The sequence below is a fragment of the Streptopelia decaocto genome (assembly GCF_964273445.1).
Source record: "Streptopelia decaocto genome assembly, chromosome: 20".
Taxonomy (NCBI): Eukaryota; Metazoa; Chordata; class Aves; order Columbiformes; family Columbidae; genus Streptopelia; species Streptopelia decaocto.
Genome location: NC_138675.1, coordinates 4,873,769 through 4,886,272, shown reverse-complemented (window position 1 = coordinate 4,886,272; position 12,504 = coordinate 4,873,769). Strand labels below are relative to the sequence as shown.

General features: G+C 43.6%; 1 protein-coding gene across 7 annotated transcripts in view; it reads right to left on the bottom strand.

The window, feature by feature from the left end:
• The window catches only part of RERE (arginine-glutamic acid dipeptide repeats), a 164,459-nt gene that overhangs the window by 82,259 nt on the left and 69,696 nt on the right, over positions 1-12,504 (bottom strand). For all 7 annotated transcript variants that reach the window (XM_082069793.1, XM_082069798.1, XM_082069792.1 and 4 more), the window contains 2 exons: positions 2,392-2,497; positions 1,023-1,119 (listed from right to left, as the gene is read on the bottom strand). In XM_082069793.1, the coding sequence (XP_081925919.1) occupies positions 1,023-1,119; positions 2,392-2,497 (203 nt within the window). The remainder of the gene's footprint in view (positions 1-1,022; positions 1,120-2,391; positions 2,498-12,504) is intronic.

Below are 12,504 nucleotides of genomic sequence, written 5' to 3'. Positions count from 1 at the left end.
ACTGGTCTAAGACAAAATCAATAGGGCTCTCCTGTGAGCAAGGTCGGGTAACTGTCCCATGACTGTCTAACTCTCACTCAATTGCCTTCTGGTAAAGGACAAAGCGCCACTGGATTGTGCACAGGTCACACCAGGTTGTAGGAGAACATGAGCAAGGTCCCCAATGGAGATGTCACACAGCAAAACCCAAAGACGAACTTGTTCACTAATATTTATTTTATCCTGGTGGCTGAAGCTGCCACCAGAATTTTCCATGTTTGTAGAGTCTAATACATAAATCAAAGACCTCTTCCCTCCCTTGCAACAGTTTGTCTTGAAGTAAGTGGCTTCGGCAAAGTGGCTCTGAACAAAAAATGTCTCCAGATGGTTCTAGTGAAATACCATCTGAGCATTATTATCAGGGAGATTATTCAATTTGCATTTTGACAATATCCATGCGTGTTGGGCACATTGAAAATCCGCCGAAAAATAATGCCTCGCTGTTTCTATTTGAAGAGGTTTGCGAGGAACAGTGTGGCCCCTCAGCCCAGCCCAGACTCAGTGTACAGGGAGCAGCACCCCCCAGGGAAGGGCACACAGAACGGAGGGCACCACAGCGGGTCCATCACCTCCTGTCTGCACAGCGGCTTTTAATGGAGCTCTGAGCGGAGCTGCAACAATGGCAAGTGCCTCAGAGCAAAAGCCTTTAGCGCAGTTTAATCAGGGCAGTGCACTAACCCTGGCTTTGCTGGGAGACGCTATTGTTAACAGTGAAATCAAACACGGAGGAGGGAAGGGTAGGATATTTCTGAGGGAACCAGCAATAGCCTCAGTTGGAAAGGATGGGAAACAACACTGATTAACTGAGATTAAAACGATATTGTAGAATTACAGCTTCTTTTTGAATGAGAACAGATAACACGAGTTAATTACTGCGGGAGATGAGGAGAAAGCCGAGCAGTATGCTCATGATGCCCATAGAAAACCAGAAAAAGGCTTTTCTCATGCACCTCCCAGCCCCGTCCCCACGTCCCCTCGCTCACCTGAGGGCGGCGGCGTGGTACGTGTCAACGTAATCCGAAATGAAGAGCTCGCGGTTCTTGATGACCGGGTCCGTGATCACCAGCTCTCGCCCCGAGTCTGCGGGATGCAAAGCACAGGAAGAAATAACATCATACCCCTATTTACACGTGAATTCACCCTCGCTGTATCTAAAGAACTGCTGAATGGAAACAAACTTTAGGGGTACTAGCTGACACATCTCACCTACCGACCACCAGAAGTGGTCTCTGCTATGTGAAGCGATGTTGCTAATTAATTTAGCACTGACTTCTGCTTTCCAGGCTAAAGTTTTGGTTGTTTCACACATTTAATCGCAAATCTTCAGTAAAATCTTGACAGTGCTAACTGCTTCCTGCTCTGGCTTTGACATAAATATGGATATTCATGTTCAAACTCAGAAAATTCTCAGTGTTAAGAAAAAACTGGAAGACAACCTTTCCCATGACTTCGCTATAATACCTTGGAATGGCGCACAAGAACATTTCTCCATGTGCACAAGTGTGCGACGTAAAATGCCGTGAGGTTATTAAAATGTTCACTCCTTATAATCCCATTATTAGAAGTTTCAAATAACTTAGTAAGAAATGTTACACACACAGAACGTTGGTAGTGCCTGCAAAAAGGAGGATGTCTGCTCAACCTGGTACTGTCACGCACCAAAAAGCTGCTGTGTTCCATATTTGAAGCATTAGCTTTTCTCATCACAATTCACCTTGGAGTATCTTCAGAATTTTAACAGTTGCCTCAAGGAAATTTCCTGGTTAGAATACAAGCAAATGTTCTGTCTCCCCTAGAGGTAAGAGATAAATGGCACTGGAATATGTACTAAAGATTCTTGTGTTTCTGTTAAACCCCCGATCACACGTGGGTTTTGCAAGGAGAAAAGGGGGGGACTCGGCTACGAGTCCCTCAGTTACATCACTTACCGCAATGTTAATTACATTGAATATTCATGCTCGCAGGGTAGTATGAATGTAAAAATGTAGTTCTCCTGACACTACAGCAGAATCACCAAAAATAGAAGAGATTGACAATTTCTTCAGCCAGTCTGGTATTAGCAGACTGTCCAGAAGGCCTACGAGGGATCCAATGCTAGTTTTCTTTTCTGCTCTCTTAAGGCATGAATATAATATAACACGGTATTTAAACCATACCTGGAACGCATCCGATCATAGCTCTGGTTACAGGACATACACTCATTAGAACAAACAAGGCAGGTAAGCAACACTATCATCTGTCTTCAGCAACAGCTTCGTATCCCTGTACAAAAGTGTTCTTGATCCTGGGCTGTTGAAACATAAAATTCGGAGTACAAGTAAAGCAGGCCTTACTCCGCAGAGCCTGACTTACCGTTCTCGTTGTGCCTGTCCTGAACCAGATGCTGATAGACTGAATCTGGGACTTCAGACTGGCGATAGTACCATTTGACGTTCATCAGGAGGTGGTCCCGTTTGCTCTGAAAAAGAAGGTCTAAAGGCATTACTAAAAAGGAAATCGGACCACATCTGACACATTGTACAGTATACGATTTGTCTGCACGCTGAAGGAAACCTGCAGCAAAACCCGAAAGGGAGGAAGACATTTGTATGGCAAAGAAATGAGGGCAATGTGCTAATGACTGACTTTCAAACTAGACAAAAGCAACGAGAACCTGCATCAACATGCAGTTGTACCTCTGGGTATCTGAACAGAAAATACAAGTCACTTAAAACTACACCCAAGAAGAGACAGGGATTAGAAGAGGCCTCACACAGCCCCGTCTGAGTCTGCCTGTTTCTACAAAACAGTATTTATGGCCAAACACAGAAAAGAATACCAATGGCAACGTAATTCAATGCAACCATTCTTACAGAAAACAGATTTCCGCCCCCCCGCAAGGACGGATGGATTCATATATAATCACAGATGTTCTTTATGAGACTCCTCTACACAAAAGCACGGGATGCTGCACTTCAATCCAATAATTACCGGCTCCGGCTGCTCACGTACCCCACAGAGCCAACAGCACAATTGACACTGAAGTACCTGCCTCAAGCTCCTTTTGCATTGGAGAACCCAGCTACCACTTTGTTCCTTCTCGGAAGGAAACGAGCATAAACACCACTTGAAAAGAGAATTCCCAGATCAAGTTATTACAGACTGTCTGCTTCAGTTTATCTTTGAAAGCCTGGGTAGTCGATTCCTCCAAATCCCGCTTCAAAACACTTGAAGCAACAGAGGAAAGCCTGAAGGGAAACCAACATTCCTTTGGAATGAGGCAACTGCAAGTGCCCTTTGTTTTTCCCGGCCTACACTTCTCTAGACCCTCCTATGACTGCCCGAGTAACATTTACATTTTAAAGTTAAATCGTAGGTTACTGGACCAGAAAATGTTATTGTCTCTTGGCTTCACATCGGCTCTGTTGTTACAGCAATTTCCACCCTTTCTGCTTAATAAACGCCAAAATATTTCCATTAAATTCTTGAAGCCTTTGATGGAAAACACATGTAATACCACAAAAAAGCTGCTAGTGGCAGCATTGTGCCAGAAAAAAGGTTGTGAACAGCACATGTCCTCAGTGTGAAACACCCCAAAAACCAGCCGGGAGCATCCCAAGAGTACATGTGAAACCTACTTTTTAATAAAACATTTGCAAAGACAACGAGCTTGTCTAATGCATGAAAAAAAGAGAGGACAGCGACTAAGAGGCAACACCGATTTCTGCTTTTTCACCGCAAACGCCCCAGTTTCCTAACGCATTTACGACGTTTTGCGGTATTTCAATCACACAAAAATGACGTACTTTAGGAAAGCAGAACGTCTACACACAGCCTGGAGCTTCTTGCTTGTTCAAGCACATCAATTTGACAGGAAAATACTCATTGCCCATTTTGAAACTTTGCTCTCAGACTCCCGGGATCTCCCGGTTGTTCCCTTCACTGTGTTTTATTCCAGAGGTTCCCTGTGCATGTGGGAGAACGACATTTCCTGCCCTGAATCAGGTTCACAATAAGAACACAGGGGGGACGGGACCGGATCACGAGGGGGGACGGGACCGGATCACGAGGAGTTTTCAGGGCAATGACGAATTGGAGAAGAAATGACAGGGGTTTTCATAACAAAGCAAAGTGGCTTTTCTTTCATTATACTTCAGAAATAAAAATAACGTATCTTTAAAAACTACAGAGGAAAAAGGTGAAGTTCGAATTAGAACTCAAACTGATGATAAAAACAATCAATCCCAATGGTGTGTGCATAAGCGTAGATCTGAAGCCACGGCATACATTAACTTCCTATGCTTTTAACTGCTAAAAACTACATTTTATGAAAATGAATTCTAAATGATAGGAAAAGCCAAACACGGCCAACGTACATATCTTTGATCTCCTTCCTAAACACCCCCTTCTACCATGATTGCTGCTTTTTGTCCAATTAATTTAAAGGCTTCATCTTGCAAAGGCACGTTCCGTATCTGCTCTCCAACACGCACAATCCTGTTGGGTTTAACCTGAAGTCTCCACCTCCCTAAAAATATCAAGCGTCTGTCACATTTATATCCTGCACCGCACAAGAATTCCTAGACATGCTATTTTGTCAGCCAACTTTTAACTCTGCGTGTCATTCCCATCGCAGAACGTACCCACAGGAGCCGAGGCGCCAGCTCCTGGGCCAGACCATGGATTTAGAACCACGTGCACACAGAAGTGTCCCCTAGTTCAGAAAACATCACTTTAGGATTATTTAGCACCGTTCCGTATGAAAGCTGCAGACGGCCACACGCCAAATCCAGACTTGCAGAAATCACAGGAATTGCAAGTGCTTTAAAGTGTCTCTGTCAGCTCAAAAATATTCCCTGTGCTGCAAAACTCCCATTCTTCCCTTAAATGACAATCCCGCCTATTGCTGCGGTGCTCGCCAAGTAATCGTTTGGGCTTCTGCTGTTGCTGCTGTTTGGGTTTTTGTTCCTTTTTCCATGAATCCGCTTTGGACATTCAACGAGAATTAGATAAAATCCGTAAATGGATTAAAGCATCCCGGTTCGCAAACATCTGCTCAACCTCTACTTAAAATGAGCTTCGCCATTAAAAGGGGAAAAAATAACCCCACAGGTTCTCTTTGCAAGTATGAACGTAGTGATTTCCACAGCATTTGGGACAACTCCAAGGTGCCAATTTGATTTTTCAACACACTCAAACAGTTACCGCACGTTACAATTCACATCTTAAGAGATGCCACATTCTCTTCCCAGGGCTCTGACCAACCAAACGGTGCAAACGATCACAGATGTCCTGCAGATTCTCCCCGAGGGATTTAAGCCATATCCTTCATGACTTGCCCTATTTAGATACCACGTGAAATCACAACGAGCTTTGGAAACAATCTACCAAATGCTGGAGATGACAGATGGGCACGCGGGCTCGGTGAATAGGAGCTATTGCAAAGAAACAAACAGCAAAAGACAACAAGGAAAAGAACACCTTTCCTTTCAAACCACTTCAACGAGGACATTTTTCTATTTAAAAAATAAATCATGTGATTAAGTCTAAGCTACCCAATTCTTTGTGTTATTTTAATAACGCGTTAGATATTTAAGTCACCGTGCCATTTAAAATCGACACTTTGTGCGCTGCAGCACGGAAGCTCTGGCTTTACAAAGCCGGTTGTCAAGTGGACGTTATTTTTAACGCTACAAATTCACCCACCTCTTGGGCTCATTCTTCGCCACCCAAAAATGATGATCTTGCTCCACACAGCCCGTTCTGTTCTAATTCCGCTCTGGGCTCCACCACCAGCCGTAGGGTTGATTGTCCCACTGTTGTGCCCTTCCCTGTCGCCACTTACTCCAACCACACCAAGAGACACACACGAACCCATCTGCAAGTCAGGAGCTCAACAGATACAACAAGCGTCATTTTTCTCCCTACTCCGCAACATCTCGGGATATCTTCTTTGTAGGCTGCTTTCTAATTAAATAAGAAACCTGACCAGCTGTTCGCAAGCCAAGAAAACCCAGCCTGGAAATACAGAGGTTGTTATTATTATTACAAATGAACGTTATTTTTGCAGCTTGATTATTTAATTCAGCTGCATGTATGTTAACATATAATTACTTCTTGCCAACACAGGAGCATTGTCAAGAGTGGGAGTCATCAGTGTTCAGTAAGAAAATAAGATGAGTGAAGATGGTAACGTGCAGTTCAATGCTCAAACACAACACCCTGAGAAGGCCGGGAGCCCTTTGGGTTCCTGCCCTCTTCACCCCGACCAACACAAAACCCACAGCCTTTCAACTCGTTAGCGTTATCTAACGACTCTTCCATCGACAAGAGCTTTTCTCCCAGAACCGTGTCTCCCGGCTTGTCTGGGCACACAGGGCAGCCCGCAAAGGCCGCAGGGCTGAGGGAGCGCAATAACGGCAGCAGGAAATGAGAAGGTTTGGTTAAGCTGCGGATAATCGATCGGTGTATTCAGCCAAGTGTGAGCTGAGCTGGGAATAAGCTGCCTGCGGTATCAAATATTGCTGTTGCCAAGGTAAAGTCTGTGTAGGAGAACACATAATTTATTGACAAAACAACACAGAATTTTTTTACGCCTTGCTCTTGACATTTTGCGACTGTTTGCAACAAGAATTTCTCTTGTGTCCCTTTTATTCACAAGTTTAACAAATGAAACTCCTTTTGGAATTCATGAAGTCACCTGAGCGTGCTGGAAATTCATTCAGTCCTATGTACAAATAACTCAAGAGATGTAAAACAGCATCACACTCACCCTGCCCTGAGTGGAGCATCTCCCGTGTGAGGAAAGGCTGAGGGAGCTGGGGCTCTGGAGCTGGACAAGAGGAGACTGAGGGGGGACTCATTAATGTTTACAGATATCTAAAGGGGGAGTGTCAGGAGGATGGAGCCAGGCTCTTCTGGGTGACAGCCAGTGATAGGACAAGGGGCAATGGGTTCAAACTGGAACACAAGAGGTTCCACTTAAATCTGAGAAGAAATTCTTCTCAGTGAGGGTGGCAGAGCCTGGCCCAGGCTGCCCAGGGGGTTGTGGAGTCTCCTTCTGTGCAGACATTCCAACCCGCCTGGACACCTTCCTGTGTAACCTCAGCTGGGTGTTCCTGCTCCATGGGGGGACTGACCTGGATGAGCTTTCCAGGTCCGTTCCGACCCCTGACATTCTGGGATTCTGTGAGGATAAACAGCTTATTTGTAGACAGCTACTTAAATCTCAGCCTACACATATACCACACCTATGAAAGTATGAAACAATCTGCCTACACCTTTAAGCTATTGCAAAATATGGCCAAAATTAAGTCTTAAATCATGACTCATCTGCAAGGCTGTGTTTTGTGTGTCGTGGGGTGACGGCCAGAGAGCCAAAACCTCTGAATCCAGCTATCGAGTCTCAAGTCTTTTTAAAAACACGAGGTGATATGCTACTTATCCGCATGTTAATTCACAGGAGCTGCCATATGTTGTCTCCTAGTGTGGGTGGTTTGGCATTATAGTTGCTAGACTGTCTTAAAATACAGTCTTCAGATCACCAGAAGAACCGCACGATCAAAACTTGCTACGCTGCCACTTTATGAGCATCTTATGTTCTGGTGTGATAACTATTATCGTCTACAGCATATACTTTATACTCTACAGCATATACAACAGACAAAGAGTAATTATGGTAACTGAGGACTAGGCGAAGATTCATTAGAAACTGCAACAAATCGCGCTAAAAGACGGCGTGAACTTTAGTTAATTCAACAGTAAAGTCTGCCGCGTGAGGATCCAGGTTGGCGCTGGGAGCTTCTCAGACAAAGCTCCAGCTCTGCTGTCTGAAATGCATCTTTCTCTCTTCACTCTGCTTCTCACAGCCTTGTCTTCCCTCCCAGCTTTTACAAAAATCAACTAATATGGAATAAATGTTACCTACCAGCTCTTAATTTTATCTCGTGTCACTCATAAACCCTCCCCTCCCCTCAGATTGTGCTTTCCAGATGTCCAAAACATCCTGAAATAATTAAGCCAAAACTCAGCCCCAGTCGCCCAAGAGCCAATATGCCAGAATTCAAGCAAAGATGGAACCAGTATCTAGACCCAGCTTAATCACCAGGCCTTCCCAGTAAAACCAGTGTGCTGGAACAGTTCATTTGTCTTTGGCAGACACCCCAGTTACTCACCCACCAAAGCAGGGAAGCACTTGCAGGTTTAGGGGTTAAACTCCGCTCTGGTCTTTAGGCAGGAGGGGTCACACACCAGCCAAATGTTGCTCCATAGAGATGGCATCAATGAGGAGGAGAGCTCTGCGCTCCTAAAACTGCACTTTAGAGATAAAATAATCCTCTCCGACATACTGATAACAGCTTCATCCTCAAAGAGCTCCTAGAATCAGATTTGGGTGACAAACTCAGACACTTTTAGGCCCTTCTTCTGCTACGATTTTCTCACTGTTTTCCAAACAACGTCCTCTACTTATTTGCTTCCAAAGGAACCGCCACAGGGTGCAAGTCAGCAGTTCCTTGACACGGAGAGGCTGACGTGGATTAAGCTGAACGCCGACAATAGAATATCAATGTGTGAAGGAGGCACCAGATGAAAGCAAAAGGAAACACAAGGAACGAATGAAAATGCCATTAGGCAAAGAGTCATTCCTTTCCAGGACCTGTGCCCATATGGAACAATGGCTTTCATCAGACACTTGTGAACAATCCAGAACTGCACACGGCCTCACTCAAGTTTTCAAGGAGAAAAAGAACATTCCTCGCTTCAGGAAATGACCACAGAAGATTTCTGTATTTAAAACAAACGATAATATTTATTCTATAAACTTTTCAGCTTTACTAGAAACAAGCTGCTTATTGTGCCAAGATCTAGCAAGTCACCTGTTTTCCTATCACCAAAATACACTTAAGTATGACAATACCCTTAAAATTTCAGTGCAATTCTAAATGACCAAAGATAATTTCATCCTGTAAAAATAGCAGTTATGCTTAAAAACTGGCTGGCTTAAAATAAAACATCATAAGATCCTTCAGGAAGGTTACGGGTCATTGCTTACTACCTCATTTAATCCCTCTGTGGTATCTTTCTGCTCCGTTTCCCTTTTATGTTCTTTGAATCCCATCTGTGGTTCATGGTGTCAGTTATGCTGAGCTAAAGCAGAAAGTAACCACAGTGCCCAACTCCTCACGAACAAGCCTGTTTAATTACAGCTGTTGGGGTTTGAAGGCACCGTGTCCACCCGTTTTATCCCCAGGAAAGCTGCTGAGGCACAAAAAGTTTTCCCCAAATCACTGTTCGCTTCTTGGGGAAAATAAGCAGCTGTTTACACAAGAGATCAGCTAAGTGGATATACCTGATATTCATAGATATGAGACATATATATATATATGAATATCAGATATATCTGAAGAAACCTGTGCAGACAAACTGCAACCAAGGCCCCAGAGGAAAGCAGAGCTGCCCATCGTACCTGGGGACGAGCACTTGGGTCCATCCAGACTGGCTGGTTTTGTTCCAGCGAGCCTCACATCTCCATGCAGCACCCAGGAAACGCTGCATTGCCCTCACGCTGAAGATTTGCCACACAACACAAAAATGCCGCAATTCTAGATGTACATATATAGGGCACACACAGCTCGATCGCACCAACACAGGTGAAGCAATGGAGATGCCACATCTCAGGTATTACGTCCGCAATTATCACAAAAGTCCTACACAAAAGACACGCACGGGGGTGAGAATTTATTAACAGGCTGTAATTAAAGCCACTACTAGAGAAATCAATAAGCACTACTGTGGATCACAGCATCTCTGTTCATGTTTGGTGCTTCTATCTGCAACCTCCACCTACATTACAGATTATGACTTGCGCACAGAAGCAAATGCAGCCACAGTATTGCTAACGACCCTCCTTGCACATGGTTTATTGTCGTTATTAGCATTCCTGTTGCTGCACTGCATTTGATACACATTGTACAAATACACTCTGTCAAGCATAATAAGCAAACAGTTACCTAACAACTAATGGTGTCACAAATGCATTTAACTAATCATTGAATACATGCTCTGGTAATTAAATTCCATTAAGGTTTTTAAGCGTTATCCTAAAGAAAAGCAACACTGAAATGAAGACACCACTCAGATTATGCCTGACATTTGCCATTAAATGTCATTGATGGTATATAGCTCAAATCTAATTGCTGAGCACCACCAGCTGCAGTATTTATCACTTCTATTAAAACAAGAGGCACGCAGCGGTGGGACTATTTGAAGCCATCATACACAGTTCAAATAGATTCCTCACCTTTTAAATATCAAGGGGCCACGTTTGCTTTACCATCTCACCAAGGGCTTTACCTTTTAACAAAGAGATACCCAGAGCTGAAAGGATAAAACAATGAGGAGACAGTTTGCTCTGCAAACCCAGCACAGAGAACGGTCATCTGGCTCTTAACACACCGCCGGATAGCAACGGGAATTTGGTGACAGGAAAAATTAAAGCACCTCTGCAAACTGCTCTGTTTTGCTAATAAGCTGGGGTTTAAAATTATCAACAGAAAAGAAATAAAAGGCTGATCAGCCAGATCCTGTGACGTGGTTATTTCACATAATCAAATGCTGTTCCTATAGAGGTTATATGGTAAAACGAGGCTCTCCCCCTATCTCTGATGCACACACCCAAGAGAGACACCTACTTAAATCTGTATTGTAACCCATATTAGAGAAGCTTGTGCGATTGTCTTCAGTTGGGGCCTCTTGTGTTACTTGGAACTGAAAGGGGAAAAAAGCAAAAGGAAAACCAAACCCAAAAGCCCAAGCTCCCGGGGAGCCTGACCCTAAAACGTGTGGAGCCACCTCAGTATTTATTAGCTTAAAAAGGTGAAATACAATATTTATACACTGGCACAAGTGACACTGACAAATCCATTTTCACACTTAAACCAATGTGAACTACAGCACTCGGCCTCGAAAAAAGACGAAAAATTTATGACTATTTTACCACAGTTCACAGAATTTTGGACTTCGGGGCATCAAGTTTTCAGCTTAAAGGCCCAAACTACCTGAAAACTCAAACAGCTGATATGGAAAGAATGTTGTGAAGGTTTATAAAAGCACACAGAAACCGTGTACACAGTCAGTATACAATTTTCAGATATCTCCTTACAGATTTGCCTCAGCTCACGCAGGGCAGCCCTCAATCACAGCCCATAATAATACCCTGTGATCGTGAGCACAGCACAGGGAGTAAGAATCCCTGGGTTTATGAACAATTTCGCAATACAAATACGCAAAACGGCTACAACACATGAGAAGCAGGGAACCAACACCAAATAACAGCTTCCTGTTCGGCAAACACACCGCTCAGTCTTTTCAGCAACAGACGCTCTGAGAAGCATCCCAGGGAACACCCTTCTGCACATTTCTTGACATAAATTACGTGCATTGTGTGATATTATATATGACGTACCTTCTGCCTCGCCAGGTCCTCAGGTTCAGACACATCAAAGCCCCCAATTGTCTGGTTTTTCGCCCTTCTTTTGAGACATGAAGGATCTGAAAGCCGGCGCTGAAGCTGGTCCTTGTTAGCGGGCCCATTTTCATCTCTTTCAACTCCAAGCGAGCAGTTCCCTTGAAAACTGTCACCGCATTTTCGCAATCCATGAAAAGGAGGTTCAAGAGCCTCAGGTCACCGCTCATAACCACAGTGGATACAGAGCATAAATTACATCCTTCTATTCCACACAAGTGAATCGTGTATATTCTTTTATCTTAACCGCTCAATTCTTTCTATAAATCAAATATTCCAGGCATGTTTGTGGCCAGTAGGGTGTAAACAGCTTGCAACTCCTTTTTCTAAAGTAATATTCTCAGAATTCATGGTCCATCTCCTTTCTTTTCTGCAAAGTTATGTTGAAATCTCATCTTAACCATTCCCTCCCACTTTTTTTCTCTCTATACAAACACACAGATGCCACATTTATTCCTCTTTCTACTGCACAGATACTTGATACAAATTGGTGAAGTTGTCAAGCAGCCTCAACTCTGATCAAGAATATTTCCACCTAGGAAAACGCTGTTGTGTAGATGGAGCTGTGTGTATTTTACACCGCGGCTACTCCAGCATTTCTCAGCTACTTACCGCAGTTCCTGAGGATGGATATGACACTGAGTCACAAACTAGGATCGCAGGCTTCCCAGGATGTTTTACAAATAAAAGGGAAACAGCGTTTGTTGTTTGATACGGCATTCCTTACATGAGGTATATTAACAGCACATACAGGTAGATGGAACAAGAATTGCTTTACGTAACAACACACCTTGTGTATTTCCCAAAAGGAAAGAGTTCAACTGAAGCTTGCTTAGCACAGGTTTGTTTTAATAACTTTGCATTGCTTTTAATCTCCAAGTGTTCCAAGAAACAAGACACTGAAAGGAGTAAGATTAAAAACAGAAAAAAAAGTTCTGCTTAGAAAGCAGAGCAGGATACTG